Source organism: Hyla sarda, chromosome 8 (genome assembly GCF_029499605.1).
Source record: "Hyla sarda isolate aHylSar1 chromosome 8, aHylSar1.hap1, whole genome shotgun sequence".
NCBI lineage: Eukaryota > Metazoa > Chordata > Amphibia > Anura > Hylidae > Hyla > Hyla sarda.
In genome coordinates, this window is record NC_079196.1 from 91,133,331 (window position 1) to 91,151,870 (window position 18,540).

The 18,540-nt window shown below is 44.2% G+C and overlaps 1 protein-coding gene across 1 annotated transcript in view; it reads left to right on the top strand.

Annotated features, from left to right (window-relative positions):
• Positions 1–9,680, top strand: part of UBE2G2 (ubiquitin conjugating enzyme E2 G2) — a 73,686-nt gene extending 64,006 nt beyond the window's left edge. Inside the window, exons 4-6 of the mRNA XM_056534836.1 lie at positions 4,306–4,424; positions 6,425–6,565; positions 8,850–9,680. Of these exons, the coding sequence (XP_056390811.1) occupies positions 4,306–4,424; positions 6,425–6,565; positions 8,850–8,962 (373 nt within the window). The 3' untranslated portion in view covers positions 8,963–9,680. The remainder of the gene's footprint in view (positions 1–4,305; positions 4,425–6,424; positions 6,566–8,849) is intronic.
• Positions 9,681–18,540: the final 8,860 nt, after the last annotated feature.

Here is an 18,540-nt window from a genome sequence, read left to right on the forward strand (position 1 = left end):
AGCAGAAGATCACCGAAAACACTGATCTGTTCTATGTCCTATACATAGAACAGATCAGTATTATCAATCATGGTATTGCTATGAATAGTCCCCTATGGGGACTATTCAAGTGTAAAAAAAAAATGTTAAAGTAAAAAAAAAGTGAAAAATCCCCTCCCCTAATAAAAAAGTAAAACGTCCGTTTTTTCCTATTTTACCCCCAAAAAGCGTAAAAAAATTTTTTTTAGACATATTTGGTATCGCCGCGTGCGTAAATGTCCGAACTATTAAAATAAAATGTTAATGATCCCGTACGGTGAACGGCATGAACGAAAAAAAAAAAAAGTCCAAAATTCCTACTTTTTTAATACATTTTATTAAAAAAAAATTTAAAAAAATGTATTAAAAGTTTTTTATATGCAAATGTAGTATCAAAAAAAAAGTACAGATTATGGCGCAAAAAATGAGCCCCCATACCGCCGCTTATACGGAAAAATAAAAAAGTTAGAGGTCATCAAAATAAAGGGATTATAAACGTACTAATTTGGTTAAAAAGTTTGTGATTTTTTTTTAAGCGCAACAATAATATAAAAGTATGTAATAATGGGTATCATTTTAATCGTATTGACCCTCAGAATAAAGAACACATGTCATTTTTACCATAAATTGTACGGCGTGAAAACGAAACCTTCCAAAATTTGCAAAATTGCGTTTTTCGTTTTAATTTCCCCACAAAAATTGTGTTTTTTGGTTGCGCCATACATTTTATGATCTTATGAGTGATGTCATTACAAAAGACAACTGGTCGCGCAAAAAACAAGCCCTCATACTAGTCTGTGGATGAAAATATAAAAGAGTTATGATTTTTAGAAGGCGAGGAGGAAAAAATGAAAACGTAAAAATTTAATTGTCTGAGTCCTTAAGGCCAAAATGGGCTGAGTCCTTAAGGGGTTAAAGACCAAGCCAATTTTATTTTTGGTTTTTTCCTCCTCGCCTTCTAAAAATCATAACCCTTTTATATTTTCATCCACAGACTAGTATGAGGACTTGTTTTTTGCATGACCAGTTGTCGTAATGACGTCACTCATAAAATGTATGGCGCAACCAAAAAATACTATTTGTGTGGGGAAATTTAAAAAAAAAACAGCAATTTTGCAAATTTTGGAAGGTTTTGTTTTCACGCCGTACAATTTACGGTAAAAATGTGTTCTTTATTCTGTGGGTCAATACAATTAAAATGATACCCAACTTCTCTATTCTTGTTGTGCTTAAAAAAAATCGCAAACTTTTTAACCAAATTAGTACATTCAAAAATCCCTCTATTTTGTCTACCTGTAACTTTTTCATTTTTCCGTATAAGCGGCGGAATGAGGGCTCATGTTTTGTGCCGTGATCTGTCCTTTTTATTGATACATTTGTGTGTATAAAACTTTTATAATTTTTTTAAATAAATTTTTTTAATAAAATGTGACAAAAAGCAGCAATTTTGGACTTTTTATTTATTTATTTACATTCACGCCGTTCACCATACGGGATCATTGACATTATATTTTAATAGTTCGGACATTTACGCATGCGGCGATACCAAATATGTTTATAATTTATTTATTTACTTTTACAGTTTTTGGGGGTAAAATGGGAAAAAGGGCCATTTTACATTTTTATTGGGGAGGGGATTTTTCTAATATTTTTTTTTACTTTTTTAAAACTTTTTTTTTTACTTCTAAGGGGACTATTTATAGCAATCAGTTGATTGCTAATACTGTACAGTGCTATGCATAGGGCATAGCACTGATCAGTGTTATCGGCTAACTTCTGCTTTGGTCTGCTCAATCTCAGACCAGAGCAGAAGAAGGCGGGAAGGCAGCGGAGGCAGGTGAGGGGACCTCCGTCCGCCATGTCAGCTGATCTAATCCCCGCCTCCGATCAGATCAACATAAAATGTAGCCGTGCTGCCGCAGATGCCATGTTCTGTATTGATCATTGCATCTGAGGGGTAAATTGCAGACATCCGCGTGGTTGCGGATGTTGGCCATTTACCGGCGGGTCCCTGGCTGCAGTCAGTAGCCCGGACCTGCTGCACATGACCCCATCATCGCTCCAATGCTCGCGGTCATGTACAGGACATAAATGTACGTCCTGGTGCGCTAAGTACCGCCGCACCAGGACATACATTTACATCCGTGGTCGTTACAGGGTTAAAGGGGTACTCCACTGGCCAGAATTAAGAAGTAAATGTTCCGAATGCTGTTTTTGCACTGTGGGGGTTGGCCACACCCCATGTGATGTCATAGCCACGCCCCTCAATGCAAGTCAATGGGAGGGGGCTTGGCGGCCGTGACTTTCAATGAGGGAGCGTGGCCGTGATGTCAAGAGGGGCGTGTCCGACCCCCGCAGCGCAAAAACAGCTTTTGGAACATCTACTTCCGAATGCTGGCCAGTGGAGTACCCCTATAACACTGACCGCTACGCTGTTTATAACTTGAACCAACAAATCCCGTTCCCGGGATCAAAAATACCTTTTATTAATGTGTTTATTAAAAGGTATAACCAAAAAAAATGTTTAAAAACACCGGTGTAACCAGTCCAACTGTAATGGGTATACATCACTGTAACATGAGGGCATGTGCCCACAATTGTATAATTGTGGGAGTATCACATTATATATACTGTTGATGGCTGCATAATAATAATAATATGACTGGTGACACAGGCTTATTAAAAACTCAGACATATAGCCCCCTGACATGTTTCGCTCCTCAGAGCTTTATCAGAGGTCTAAGAAAATGACATTGTATATCAGGAATAAAAAGTGATCACAAAGTCCCATCAAAATAAAAATGGTACCAATAAAAACTACAGATTAAGGCGCAAAAAATTAGCCTGGATCTACCCCCGTAAACAAAAATAGAAAATTTATATAACTTGGTTATCATTTTAGTCTACAGATTAAAGAAATCATGTCCTCTTTCCATAAAGTGCACTATGTAAAAAATATGAGCAAAATTGCAGTTTTCATATTTTTAGTTTTTGCTGTAAATTTTGTGGTAAAATGAAAGGTGGGATTATAAGGTACAATTAGTTGTGGACAAAATAAGCCCTCATATGGGTCTATAGAAAAAAAGAGTTTTGCCTCTTCAAAGGGGAGGGGGAAAAATGAAGAAAATGCAAAAATCGGAAATTGTCTCTGTCCTCAAGGCCTAAATGGGCCATGTCCTTGAGGGGTTAATAGTCTTAATTCAAAATATTGTATTTTGTGTATACTGCTGGTTTGCCAAACTGTGTGTCCATGATTACAGCCTATATACACACCGAGGGATATTTTTCAAAACCTGTGCAGAGGAAAAGTTGACCAGTTGCCCATAGCAACCAATCAGATTGCTTCTTTCATTTCTCTGAGGCCTTTTGAAAAATAAGAAGCAATCTGATTGGTTGCTATGAGCAAATGGTCAACTTTTTCCTCTGCACAGGTTTTGAAAAATATCCCCCACTATGTGTAGTGTTAGGGTGCATTCACATCTCGTTTTGTACATACGGGCGCCGGATCCGTCGGGGGGGGGGGGGGGGGGGGGGGCAAACCAGGCGCTCCCGTACCCCAGCTGGATCAGCCCGTGACTCCATTTACTTTAATGAGCCGCCCGTAGCCGACCGGAGTCAAACGGTGACTCCGGTCAGCTCAGTTTTGACCCGTATGCGGTTTTGGACCGGACCTAAAACCTTAGTATACTACGGTTTGAGGTCTGGTCAGGAAACCGCATACGGGTCAAAACTGAGCTGACCGGAGTCCCTGTTTGACTCCGGTTGGCTACGGGCGGCTCATTAAAGTAAATGGACTTACGGGCTGATCCGGCTGGGGTATGGGAGCGCCCAGTTTTCCCCTCCCCCAGCCGGATCCGGCACCCGTATGTACAAAAAGAAATGTGAATGCAGCCTTATCCTGCCTTCCAACAGTGTCCTGCTTCTTGCTTTTCTAATTTAGCAGGATGAGTCCTTTAAGAGTGAAGACTTATCTGTTAGTCACGTGACCCTGCTGCTTAATGGATTTAGTGTTCTACATATTCTAATATTAGTTCTGAAGCATACAATATTGTGGTATTGTCCTGGTATTGGCATATATCCATTTGAAATATGTATCCACTAAGTGCACTCAAGGTACTTGCAGAAGAATTTGTAGAACCTGAATGTCTAAAAAAGTAATGCAGTAATAAAGAAATTGGATGTTTTTTACTTTTAACATTGCATTTTAGCTATTTTAACTTTGGAATGCTTTTAGTACTTTCCTTTTTCTGTAACTATTAAACTGTGATATTTTTAATGTCTGTGCAGGGGCCCAGAAGACACATGTTTTGAGTGTGGAGTATTCCCAGCAATTCTCAGCTTCCCTCTAGATTATCCTCTGAGTCCTCCTAAAATGAGATTTACCTGTGAGATGTTTCACCCAAACAGTAAGTACATTATACAAGTGTATATTTTATGCTTCTGCTGACATACAGTGATCCGCCATAACATTAACACCACTGGCAGATGAAGTGAATAACATTATGTCACTATATTGGCAGCTGTAAAGAGGGAGGGGTATATTAGACAGCAAGTAAATCATCAGTTCATGAGATTGATGCATCGCAAGGTACCGTATTTTTCGCCCTATAGGACGCTCCGGCATATAAGACGCACCCATTTTTAAAGGTGCAAAATCTAGAAAAAAAAAGATTCTGAACCCAACAGTGATCTTCAACCTGCGGACCTCCAGATGTTGCAAAACTACAACTCCCAGCATGCCCGGACAGCCGTTGGCTGTCCGGGCATGCTGGGAGTTGTAGTTTTGCAACATCTGGAGGTCCGCAGGTTGAAGACCACTGGTATAGGCGGTAGTACTCACGTGTCCCTGTCACTCCGTGGATGTCTCTCCATCGCTGTCGCCGCATCCCCGTGGTGTCCCCGATGCTCCGGATGTCTTCTTCCCCGTCATAACGTCGCTACGCACGCCGCTCCTATTGGATGACGGGACGGCGTTTGCGCCGACATGATGACGACAAAGGAGAGCGCCGGCCATGCAGGGGATCCCGGCACGGAGCAGACACAGAGGAGGCAGGTAAGGTCCCTCCCGATGTCCTGTAAGCTGTTCGGAGCGCCACGATTTCACCGCGGCTGTCCCGAACAGCCCGATTGAGCAGCCGGGTTAATGTCACTTTCCCTTCAAACGCGGCGGTCAGCTTTGAACGCTGCGTCTGAAGGGTTAATACAGGGCATCAGCGCGATCGGTGATGTCCAATATTAGCCACAGGTCCCAGCCGTTGATGGCCGCAGGGACCGCCGCGATAGGTGTGTATATTCGCCGTATAAGACGCATCAACTTTTTCCCCCCCAGTTTTGGGGAAGAAAAAGTGCGTCTTATACGGCGAAAAATACGGTACATTCACATGGACTGTGCTTACTGCATCTTAGATAGTCTGTTCAATTTTTTAGTTACATTGTTTTACACAACATCAAATCTGTAGCAAAAAATAGTACATGTGAAAAAGGAAAAATGGGCACATAGAAAAGCCATGAGTGACTAGAATGCAGGGTTATAGCATCTCCAAAATGGCAGATCTTGTGTGCTGTTATTTCCTCCCAAAATTGGAAAGACTACCAGTGAACCAGCAAAAGGGTCATTGATGCAGAGAAGAGAAGACTTGCCTGTCTTGTATGATCCCACTGGAAAACTACTATAAGGCATGTTGCAAAAAAAAATGTTAATGGGTTATATAAATTAAATTTTTTTCTAAAATGTCTGGGCTACCAAAATAAAAAAGCGAAACTAAAAGTTGTCGGTAGCTCAGTGGAGCTCACCCAACCCGTGGATTGCATTCCACCACTGCCATCCTCTGGCCTCGGTCTTCTTCTGGCTTTTGGGACTCAACACATCCCATTGGGCTCAGCTAACCTCTGGCTACAGCGATATCCCGCCTTGGCCAGTAATAGGCTGAACATCAATGTGATGTAAGGGGCCTGTGCCAAGTGCTGTGTATAAGTGTAGAGAGGGAAAACAACTTGAGCAGACTGCTGGGGACAGGTGTGGGAAATCCATCCATGTCAGCACGAGGGAGAAGAGATCTCTCATGAGCTTCAGAAGAGAAGATCAATTCACAAACAAAGCTGTGCTGAAAAATAAGAGCTAGTATATAGTTCACATCCATATGAGGAGAGTCTGAAGCAGGCTGCCAACTGCACATCAGGGAGGAGGTGAGTAAAGGAATGAAGATTGCAGATGAAGAAACTAGGTAACTGCTAACATATAAAAAAAAAAAAAAATGTTTCCATGTCAAAGTGTGTCAATTATACCTGATCCACTGTTTTGACTTCACAATAAAAAAAAATTACAATAACAAGGCACTTTCTTCTTATTAGCCTGTATGATTCATCCTGCATGCTGTTCATTCAGTATTCTGCCTTCTTCTTGCAGTATACCCAGATGGTCGGGTGTGCATCTCAATCCTACATGCTCCAGGAGATGACCCCATGGGCTATGAGAGCAGCGCTGAGAGGTGGAGTCCTGTACAAAGTGTTGAGAAAATTCTGCTCTCAGTTGTAAGCATGTTGGCAGGTATGGTGTTTTTAATGTATCCTATACTTTTGCTTCCCAAACAATGCAGATATGGATAGAATCTTATACACTTAAAGAGAATCTGTCATCCTATTTTCTGTTCAAAGCTGGAAACTTTGTTGGACAACTGTAGGCATATGAAAGTAAACTGTACCTTTTACTGGAGCTGATGGTGATTGTCCACCTCCCAGCCTCATACAGGGCTCTTCACTTCAATCAAGTAGAGGCTTTGAGGACGAGCAAGGAGTTGTACCAGGCTGTGACACTTGAGCAGCTTGACCCCTTCTCCTTAACACTTGGTTGAGATATAAAAAGACAATTTTATAAGTTTGGCATCCATCATCAGGTATCAAACAGTGTCTGCAGCACATAAAGCTGGCAGATTGAGAGCCAGTTGAACAACTACATTCTAATAAAAGATCAGTAAGATTAGGCATCATTAGGCACTTTTGTATCCTTTGGCATTTTGGCAATGAACAGTGTATGGTTGGTAACTCATTCATGTGAAATCCTTCCTTTTTATTGAAGCAGCCCCCAAAACTACCATTGAGCAAGTGGGAGTTTTCCCATAAACTTTAATAGGATTGTCATGAGTGCAAAACAGCAGCATGTATTTGTTTTTATTCACTTATGTCTTGACATGGGAATATTGTTAGACTTTGATTACAATGTCCCTAGTTTCAGAGTAGCTGAATGGTTTGGTCTGCTCATTGGCTAGTTTGACCATATACAGATCAAAAGTTTGGGCACCCCAGGTAAAAATTGTATTAATGTGCATAAAGAAGCCAAGGAAAGATGGAAAAATCTCCAAAAGGCATCAAATTACAGATTAGACATTCTTATAATATGTCAATAAAAGTTATATTTTATTTCCATCATTTACACTTTCAAAATAACAGAAAACAAAAAAATATATTTTACTGCCCCCTTTGGCAAGTATCCCAGCTTGTAAACGCTTTTTTTTAGCCAACCAAGAGTCTTTCAATTCTTGTTTGAGGTATCTTTGCCCATTCTTCCTTGCAAAAGTCTTCCAGTTCTTTGAGATTTCTGGGCTGTCTGTCACACACTGCTCTTTTAAGGTCTATCCATAGATTTTCAATTATGTTGAGGTCAGGAGATTGTGATGACCATGGCAAAACCTTCAGTTTACGCCTCTTGATGTAATGCCCGTGGATTTCGAGGTGTGTTTAGGATCATTATCCATTTGTAGAAGCCATCCTCTTTAACTTCAGCTTTTTCACAGATGGCATCAAGTTAGCATCCAAAATTTGCTGAAATTTTATTTTTTTTCTTCTACCCGTGAGATGTTCCCTGTGCCACTGGCAGCAATACAACCCCAAAGCATGATTTGATCCACCCCCATGCTTAACAGTTGGACAGAGGTTCTTTTCATTAAATTCTGTTCCCCTTCTTCTCCAAACGTACCTTTGCTCATTCCGGCCAAAAAGTTCAATTTTAACTTCATCGGTCCACAGAACTTGTTTCCAAAATGCATCAGGCTTGTCTATATGTACAAGTCCATATTTGTACAAGTATCTCTTTATAGTGGAATAGTGTACCACAACTCCAGTGTCTGCCAGATCTTTCTGGAGGGATTGTACAGTCAAACGTGGCTTTAGAATTGTTTTTCTCACAATCCTGCAAGCTGTTCTGTCTGATACTTTTCTTGGTCTTCCAGATCTTGCTTTAATTTCCACTGTTCCTGATGACTGCCATTTCTTAATTACCTTCCGAACAGAGGATATTGACATCTGAAAACGTTTTGCTATCTTCTTATAGCCTTCTCCAGCTTTATGTGCGTCAACTATTTTCAGTTTCAGATTTCTAGACAACTGCTTAGAAGAACCCATGGTGCTGATTGTTGGGGCAAGGTCAGATGAGTCTGGGCATTTAAAACATTTGAGATTGACATCACCTGGTCTTCCCAGATGATGATTGAGAACAATCCATGACACTGGCAGGTCTCAGCTTTGCAAAGGGGGCAGTGCATGCTATAAATTCTGCAGGGTGCCCAAACTTTTGCAGATGCCATTTTTTTGTTTTCTGTTATTTTGAAAGTGTAAATGATGGAAATAAAATCTAACTTTTGTTTACATATTATAAGAATGTCTAATCTGTAATTTGATGCCTTTTGGAGATTTTTCCTTGGCTTCTTTATGCACATTAATACAACTTTTTACCTGGGGTGCCCAAAATTTTGATCCCCACTGTAGATGTTATAAATGCTATAAGAAAACATTATTTTAATTGACATTTTTAAAAAAATTATTTTATTACTTTGTAGAACCCAATGACGAAAGTGGTGCAAATGTGGATGCCTCGAAGATGTGGCGAGAGGACAGGGAGCAGTTTAACAAGATAGCCAGACAGACTGTGCAGAAATCACTGGGATTGTGATAAGATGCTTCAGTATTGCGCACCAAGAACAAGGATTCCTTTTGTATTTGTTTTACTGCCTAAGAGATACTGTTGAATAGTCCATGCAATTCTGGGATCTCAAAATCTTTTGGAAAATTGCTGGTTTGGAGATTTCTATTTGACTTTGTTTCCAAATGATATGCTCAATTTCTGCACATCACTAGTTGTTGTTTAATGGAGAATTGGTTATTCAGCAATCCTGGTATGTATCAGAATCAATAGAAAATGCTGAATACTCAAGTTCTTAAATTCCTACATGGACTTTGGACCCTTAAAGCTATCAAGTACAATTCATAACAGTATTCTCATACAGCTCACCAGCATCTAAATGTATTGGAAATAGTTTTTTTCTTCTATGTATTGGGTTTTGCAGGTGATTTTCTATAGAACACCCTTTGAAGAACTTTGTCATTGATGAAAAATAATGACCAGCGGTTGGGTATAGCTAGAATTGGTAACCGTTCCTATGAGCTTTCACTTTTCTTTTCATTCTGTATTCAGCAAATCCTACAAAACCCTTTATCAGGCTTTCAGTTACATATATAGGGTCCACAGCCTTCCATATAGTGTTAGTGGCAGTTTATGCTGTTTGTGTACAAATCCTTTATAAGCCAGCATTGCTAATATGGGGAAGGTCCGAACAGCTGTATTATGTTCTGACTCTTCTTCCTATAATAAAGAAGTGATATGAAATGTGTGATTGCATATGTGACGGCAAAAACTTCAGAGCAAACCTACAAAACATCCCAACATTTACACTGACTGTAAGTGTGCTTTTTAACTTACTTACCCTGTAGAGCAGGGGTTTCAAACTGGTGGCCCTCCAAATGTTGCAAAACTTCAACTCCCATCATACCTTGTTATGTCCAGACAGCCATCTGCTGTTGCTATCGGCTGTTGGGAATGCTGGGAGTTGAAGTTTTGCAACATCTGGAGGACCACCATTTTGAGACCCCTGCTGTAGAGGAACTGGAAATCCAAAGAGGGAAATTTTGAAGAGATAAAGTGCAAGAAATCCTTCACGTGGAAGTTCTAGTGATATGTTCTCCCTCACTACTCAAAGAGGTGGAAATGGATCGAATATCAGACAAAATGCAAAGCAATTTTATTGGAAGGTTCCTTAGACCATCTTTATGCAATGTGTTTTGCATCTATATTATGACTTTTTATTATGTGGACCGTAATACCGGGCTAATGTTAGGCTAGGTTCACCTCTGCAGGATGTTCCACTTTTATCCATGTTGCAGATTGAAAACATCCCATTGAGAGAAGAAAAATATGCATGTGTCTGTATGTGATATTTGATCCATTTTGTCATTAGTATTTCATCTGTATACCATCTAAGTGCAGTTCAATTTCCTTCTAAGAATGCAGACCATTATTGTTTACTGTAAAGTAATACCGATGACCTACTGATGCAATTTTAGCCATGATGGAGGAGATTTATCAAAACTTGTGTAAAGTTAAGGTGGAGCAGTTGCTAAAAAAAAAAAAAAAGTGATCTGATTGATTGCAATAGGCAGCTGCTCAACTTTTCCTCTGCATAGGTTTTGCAAAGTCTCCCTCGATATGTAAATATTTTGGACGTATACCAATATGCTCATGTGAAATAGGCCATAACTCGACTTATAAGGACCGGTCCTCTCTCCTATTAGCCAAGATGTCACAAAAATAAATTGTGCCTTTTGGCTAATAAGGATGGTCCGTGTTAATACTGGACTCCTAGTTTGAATCTCACAGCAGATGCACAAAGCAGCCAGGAGTCATTTAGCACTTAGGTCTTGTTGACATGGCAGAAAATTTCAGTTAGGAAATTCTGTTGCAGCAGAGTCCTATTGTTTTTAAATAGTGTTTTGCTGCACCATTCATTTCAATAGGTAAACTTCTTCCATGGTAATTCCGATTCCTACCTACTCAGTTCTTTCTGCGGACTCCTCTCTGAAATGCATTGCTGTCTACGGAGATGGCACATTTCCGAGCAGTCCAAGTGCTGGCATGTTCTGTTGGCTCCCACTGTCTGCAGTTTGTCTGCTAGAAATTTTCTGGCCATTCTGCTGTGTGAACATAGTCTAAGAGGACAGGGTTGCATGGCTTCATAAACTATAAGGGGAGTTATTAAACCCTGATCAGATTCCAGTGTTACTACTCCACTGATCCTCTGCACAAGGATTGATAAATTCACTGTTCCACTGTATTCTCTGATCATCTCCATTAGCCAAATATCTTTGGTGTAGTTTTGGATTTTATATATATAATATATATATACATACACACACACACACATACATACACAGTACAGACCAAAAGTTTGGACACACCTTCTCATTCAAAGAGTTTTCTTTATTTTCATGACTATGAAAATTGTAGATTCATACTGAAGGCATCAAAACTATGAATTAACACATGTGGAATTATAGACATAACAAAAAAGTTTGAAACAACTGAAAATATGTCATATTCTAGGTGGAAAGTGTCCCCAAGTGCAGTCACAAAAACCATCAAGAGCTACAAAGAAACTGGCTCACATGCGGACCACCCCAGGAAAGGAAGACCAAGAGTCACCTCTGCTGCGGAGGATAAGTTCATCCGAGTCACCAGCCTCAGAAATCGCAGGTTAACAGCAGCTCAGATTAGAGACCAGGTCAATGCCACACAGAGTTCTAGCAGCAGACACATCTCTAGAATAACTGTCAAGAGGAAACTGTGTGAATCAAGCCTTCATGGTAGAATGCTAGGAAACCACTGCTAAGGACAGGCAACAAGTAGAAGAGACTTGTTTGGGCTAAAGAACACAAGGAATGGACATAAGACCAGTGAAAATCTGTGCTTTGGTCTGATGAGTCCAAATTTGAGATCTTTGGTTCCAACCACCGTGTCTTTGTGCGACGCAGAAAAGGTGAACGGATGGACTCTACATGCCTGGTTCCCACCGTGAAGCATGGAGGAGGAGGTGTGATGGTGTGGAGGAGGAGGTGTGATGGTGCTTTGCTGGTGACACTGTTGGGGATTTATTCAAAATTGAAGGCATACTGAACCAGCATGGTTACCACAGCATCTTGCAGCGGCATGCTATTCCATCCGGTTTGCGTTTAGTTGGACCATCATTTATTTTTCAACTGGACAATGACCCCAAACACACCTCCAGGCTGTGTAAGGGCTATTTGACCAAGAAGGAGAGTGATGGGGTGCTGCGCCAGATGACCTGGCCTCCACAGTCACCAGACCTGAACCCAATGAAGGCAAAAGGGCCAACAAGTGCTAAGCATCTCTGGGAACTCCTTCAAGACTGTTGGAAGATCTTTTCAGGTGACTACCTCTTGGAGCTCATCAAGAGAATGCCAAGAGTGTGCAAAGCAGGAATCAAAGCAAAAGGTGGCTACTTTGAAGAACCTAGAATATTATATATTTTCAGTTGTTTCACACTTTTTTGTTATGTCTATAATTCCACATGTGTTAATTCATAGTTTTGATGCCTTCAGTGTGAATCTACAATTTTCATAGTCATGAAAAGTAAAGAAAGCTCTTTGAATGAGAAGGTGTGTCCAAACTTTTGGTCTGTACTGTATACATATATATATATATATATATATATATATATATATATATATATATATATATATATATATATATATCTCAATAGGGAAGACTTATCAGATTGCTTCTTTTATTTTTCAGAGGCCTTGATAAGTGAAATAAGCAATCTTATTGGTTGCAACTGGTCAACTTTTCCTCACCACAGGTTTTGATACATTTCCCCAATGCATGTATGTATGTTTTTTTTTTTTTTTTTTTTTTTTTTTTTTTTTTTTTTAAATCAAAGCAATGCTTTATTAAGAAAAACATAGATAGACAAGCCACGGTAATTAAGGCAATAATAGCAGTATAAAAGCGTGGAGCTCAAGTCATCACCTTCGCTCCTACAACAATTTGTCATCGGAATAGGGATGCCGCGGCTAGTTAGATGAATCTGAACAGTACGACACAACATTGCATCAATAATAAGGAAACCAGGTAATAACTGGAGGAAGAACACGTAAGTATAAAAGTAGGGGGAGGGGGAGAAAAAAGTGGAGAATGCTAAGAATAGGAATAAAAGAGAAAAGAAAAAAGAAAAGAAAAGGGTCAGGATCAGCATAGCTGTGGTCGGTGTGAGGAGGATACCTCAAGACTGCAGTAGGAGCACTTACTTGAGGTTGGAGTCGCGGTCGCCGCCAGGGTCCCCAATCTCGGAATATCCTCACAGTCCTGCGACACGACAGTCAACTCCAGGGGAGAGGCCTCTCTAAGTAAGAGGGGGGGGGGTAGGGGGAGGGGTGTAGTCTGGTTCTCTAGGCCTCTCTATAGAGCCGGGAATTAAGGAAGTGCAACCATGGGCCCCATATCGATGTGTATCTAGCGGAGCGGTCACTCGAGTCGGCCAAGAGTTCCTCCATGCGGCTCACAAATAGAATCTCTGTGTACCAGTCAGTTATCGTTGGGGGAGCACAGTTCTTCCATTTCTTGGGTATCACTGACCTGGCAGCCATGAGCATCATGTTGGCTAAGAGTCTAGCAGGCGATTTCCTAGAGGTGGGTATGATAGACAGGAGGAGTCCCTTCGGGTCGTTGGGGTATGTCACCCCTGTCACTAGGGCGATTCGGTCGATTACCGTAGACCAAAAGGTCGTGAGGGAGGGGCAGGACCACCAGATATGGGACATGGTCCCCGTCTCTGTGCCACAGCGCCAACAAAGGTCAGACACTGTAGGGTAGAATTTGTGTAACAAGGCCGGAACCCTATACCACCTAGCTAAGATCTTGTAGTTAGTTTCTTGCGCCCTACATGATATAGACATCTTGTGGCACATTACATAGGCTGTCATCCAGTCAGAGCGAGCGATGGTGGTGTGTAGTTCCTCCTCCCAGGCCGTTTCGAATTTGGGGGGTTCACGAGCCGCTTCTTCCATGAGAAGGCTGTACATTTGAGAAACTGCTTTATAAACTGGGGAGGAAGAAACACACAGCTCTTCAAAGGGTAGGAGGGGTCGGGCAAGACTTAAGGAACGTCCTGTAGTGTTAATGAAGTGTCTCAGCTGAAGGTACTGCATCTGACTTAGAGGTGTCCTGAGGTGTGACGGTACCAGTTCCGTGTATGGTTTCAGTTGAGTACCGCTGAGGAAACATCTGATGGGCAGAGGCGAGTGACGACCTAGGAAGGATTCAGTCATCATGCCCGGTGGGAAACTAGGGTTACCTAGGATCGGGGTCAGAGGGCCATCGGCCGCCATGATCCGGGACCTCTTCGAGTATCTGTCCAGGGAAACGATCAGCTCCCTGGACACCCAGGGGAGAGACTCCAGCACCCGAGGAGAGTATGTGTTCGGTGGTAGCCAAGGGTACAGGGCTATATCTGTAGCAGTCCCATACTCTTCCAGCGCCACCCATTGTTTAGAACCCCGACCGTGTATGAAATCTAGGAGTCGGGTCAAGGTAGCTGCTACATAATAAGCCTGACAGTCCGGTACCGCCAGACCACCTGCCCGCTTCCTCCTGACCAGAACCCTGCCAGATATCCTAGACGGTCGTCCCGCCCATATGAAGGAGCGTATCATTCTGTCCAGTTTTTGGAAGTAAGAGCGCGGGAGCGCCAGTGGGATCGCCTGGAATAGGTATAGCAGTCGGGGTAGGAAGTTCATTTTAATTATATTAGCTCGCCCCAGCCAAGAGAAGGTACCAGTTGTCCATTTACGCAGGTCCCCGTCTAGTGTCGTCGACAGAGTCTGGAAGTTAAGGGCAAAGGTAGCTCCCGGGTTTAAGGGAATGTGTACGCCCAAGTATTTAAAGGACTCAGTAGTCCAATGAAAAGGGTGTTCCCTCTTGAGACCCTCTACGGTGTCTATCGGGAGGGCTATTGGTAAGGCCACACTTTTGGACATGTTGATCCTATGGTTGCTATAGTGGGAGTACTGCCGTATGACCGACAATGCTGCCGGTAGGGAGGTGCATGGAGAGGCTAAGTAGAGTAGGAGGTCATCCGCGAAAGCAGAGCAGAGGTGCCCGCTCCCCCCCAGGGTAAATCCCTGAACGTCCGGATCAGATCTCAGGGCAGTCAATAAATGCTCCATGCATAAGATGTAGAGGAGGGGGGAAAGCGGGCACCCCTGGCGCGTTTCGGATGGGAAATGGGGAAGACAGGGACCCGTTGACTCTCACCCGTGCCTGGGGGTCTCGATACAGGGCCATCACGCGTCCCATCATGGCAGGACCCAGGCCTATCTGCTCCAGCGTTGCTCTAAGGAATCCCCAGTCCACCCTGTCGAACGCCTTCTCGGCGTCAAGAGAGAGGAGCAGTAATGGCTTTTTGAGTGAAGCAGCTCTATTAATTACCGAGAAGGCTCGAACAGTGTTATCTCTCGCCTCTCGGGAGCGCATGAACCCGGACTGGTCAGGGTGGACTAGGGGGCCGAGGACCAACGCTAGACGGTCTGCCAGCAATTTGGCGAACAGTTTAAGGTCTACATTCAGAAGAGATATGGGTCGGTAGCTGGAGCAAAGACCCGGGTCACGTCCCTCTTTGGGAATTACTGTAATATAGGCACTGAGCGATGCAGTGGGAAAACCCAGGTTCGGGGCGATGCTATTAAACGTCTTGCAAGGAATGGGGAGCAGGTTATCTTTTAGGGTTTTGAAAAACCTGGCCGTGTACCCGTCTGGTCCCGGGCTTTTGCCAGTAGGAAGATGTGATATTGCCTGGGCGATCTCCTCTTCCGAAAACGGGGACTCAAGGGCCTCTATGTCCTCCTCAGATAGACGAGGGAGGGACGTACTCTGAATGTAGTCATGCAGGGAGAATGGGGGAAGCGGAGAAGGAGGGGGTGTTGACGGGGTGGGTATATTGTAAAGGTCATGGTAGTATTTCTCAAAAGCCTTAAGTATGTCGGCCGTGATGAACGATTTGCTACCTGACGATGTGTTTATGGATGGGATGAATAGCGCTGACCTCTTTTCACGGAGAGCTCTTGCCAACTGTCTGCCTGGCTTATTACCCCATTCATAAAATGTCGAGGCGCATTTCTGACTATACTGTCTCAGGGAGGCGTCTAGGAGGGAGCGGATCTCATGGCGAGTTTTGGTGAGTTCCCTCAGCGTGGACTCAAGTAGGGTCTGTTTGTGCAAGGCTTCCAAACTATGGAGCGTCTCAAGGAGGTGCTTCAGCTTGGCCGCCTTCTCCCTCTTAAGCCGGGAGCCGTGGCTGATCAGGATTCCTCTCAGTACACTCTTGAGAGCCTCCCATTGGATCGGCTGAGATGTCTGATCGTTTGCATGATCAGACTGAAAGTGTGCGATTGCAGTCCTCAAGTCTGACAGGCAAAGGGTGTCCAGTAGGAGGGACTCATTAAGCCGCCACGAAAACCGCGGGGTGGTCAAGGAAGGAATCGTCACAGTGCAGTACACCGGTGCGTGGTCAGATAAGTACATGTGGCCAATTTGTGAGGAGGATAATCTAGGGAGGTGGAAGTGTGAAAGAAAGACGTAATCTAGCCTGCTATATGAGCTATGAGGGGAAGAGAAGTGCGTATAGTCCCGGTCACTCGGATGCTGGAGGCGCCACACGTCACACAGCTGAAGAGAGTGCAATTGCCTCTTAAGTCTACTCAGTTGGCGGTAGGAGATAGCCGATCGACGTGTGGACGCATCGAGCAGTGGGTGTAGCGGGATATTAAAGTCTCCCCCTAGCAGTATCATACCCTGGGCAAAGTGGGAGAGTTCTTCCAGAGTCGCAATTAAAAAGGGCACTTGTCCACTATTAGGGGCATAGACCGTCGCTACCGTCACCACCTGGTCCAGCAAGGCTCCACGGACAAAAAAATAGCGAGCGTTCGGATCTACCCGGACAGCCTGTACACTGAATGGAAGTGAACGGTGTATACCAATGGACACTCCCTTCGAGCGGGAGTCCGGGTTGGAGCTATGGAACCAGGTGGTGAAGTATCTGCCCAACCTATCCGGGATATGGCCTGATTTAAAGTGGGTCTCCTGCAAGCATAAAAGTCTGACCTTATTTTTGTGCATATGGTAGAGAATTTGTGACCTCTTCTCCGGAATGTTGAATCCCTGAACGTTCAGGGTGGCCATCTTCACCTCCGCCATGGAGCGTTATGACTGTCTGCCGCAGAACGTAGAATAATAGGACACCGTGGAGGGACCCCGATGGGAGGCGAGTCACACCAGACAATCTGAAAATAAGAAGGGGAAAAAGAAGGGGACAAGGAGTAGGATCAGTAGAACAGAACACTCAAAAATAAGATAAAGAGAGAACAACCAACCAAAAAAGCAAGCCCAAGCGCCTGCAATGTAAAACTAGTGGCAGAAAAAATCGTCTGCCAAACGGGTGTAGAGTACCTACACCGACCCTATGTGGGGTATCGCTAAGCTAGCAGTGGGAGGGCTCTCAGCTCAGCTACTCTGAGGTGTGTCAAAATTAAAGTATATGGAAAGCGTCCGTCCACGGCCATGGTGGGACGATGAAAGCGACCCTCAGGAGGGCCACGGTAGGCATTAGATAGGGGGAAGTGTGTAAGTAAGGTCACCAAAGGTCTGGGTATAGAGCAAAGAAGGAGGAGTAAGCGTAGATGGTCTCATGACGGGAATGCACAGGAGGGTCGGAGGACGGGGGGAGGGGGGGGGGAGAGGGGCGAGCATGTAAAGGGGAGGGAGAGGAAGGGGGAATTTGATCAAGGTGGGCAGGGAAAGAGAGGGAAGTGGAAGGAGAGGGGGGGGGGTATGAGATCAGGACCTGGAGAGGAGGATTGGGTGGGGGGGGGGGGACTCTGTAAGATCTTCAATGGGGAGGGCGATTAGTATCCCGGTGGACGAGGGGGGGGGAGTGGGAGGGAGCACGGGCAGGGTAGTTGGGGCAAAGGTACAGAGGAGGGAGTCGGTAGGCAGTAGGGGTGGTGGGACGGTGTAGGTGGGGTATAGGGGGGGAGGGAAGAGGGCGAGGAGAAAAAGGGAGGGATATGTGGTAGGGGGGGGTATACAAGGGCGGGGAGGGGGACAGCCAGGTATTTCACATTACTCCACTTGCTAATCCAGATGAGCAGGTCAGAGACCAGCAACAAACAGGTAAGCTAGTCAATCAGTCCTCAGGGGCGGGTCCCAAGGAGGAACGTCTGGATCTCCTCTGTCGCTGTGGCTGCGGCCAGCCTGGGTTGGGACGTCTCGCTGGGGGTCTCTGGGAGGGTCTGGAAACCGGAGGCACAGCATACGGATCCCTCAGGAAATTGTCCCAATCCGGCAGGGTCAAGGGCGGTAAGCCCAACGAGGAAAGGAAGAGCGGTAAGTCCCCCGGTTCCCGCAGGGAGGCCGATACCTCCCGCAAGGGGAGTCTCGTGGTGTCTTCTTCAAGTCCGGCGCAGGCCGCAGGCTGCGGCCTACCGCGTCCGGTCGGAGCGCCTGTGCAATGGCGTGCGACCGCAGGAACCTTGTCTTGCACAGTCGGGGTCCTCGCCGGTAAGTCGAGTAACGCCTTCAGTTGTCCGCTCCGTGCAGCGGCTCCGGTCGCGCTTCTGCGAGTG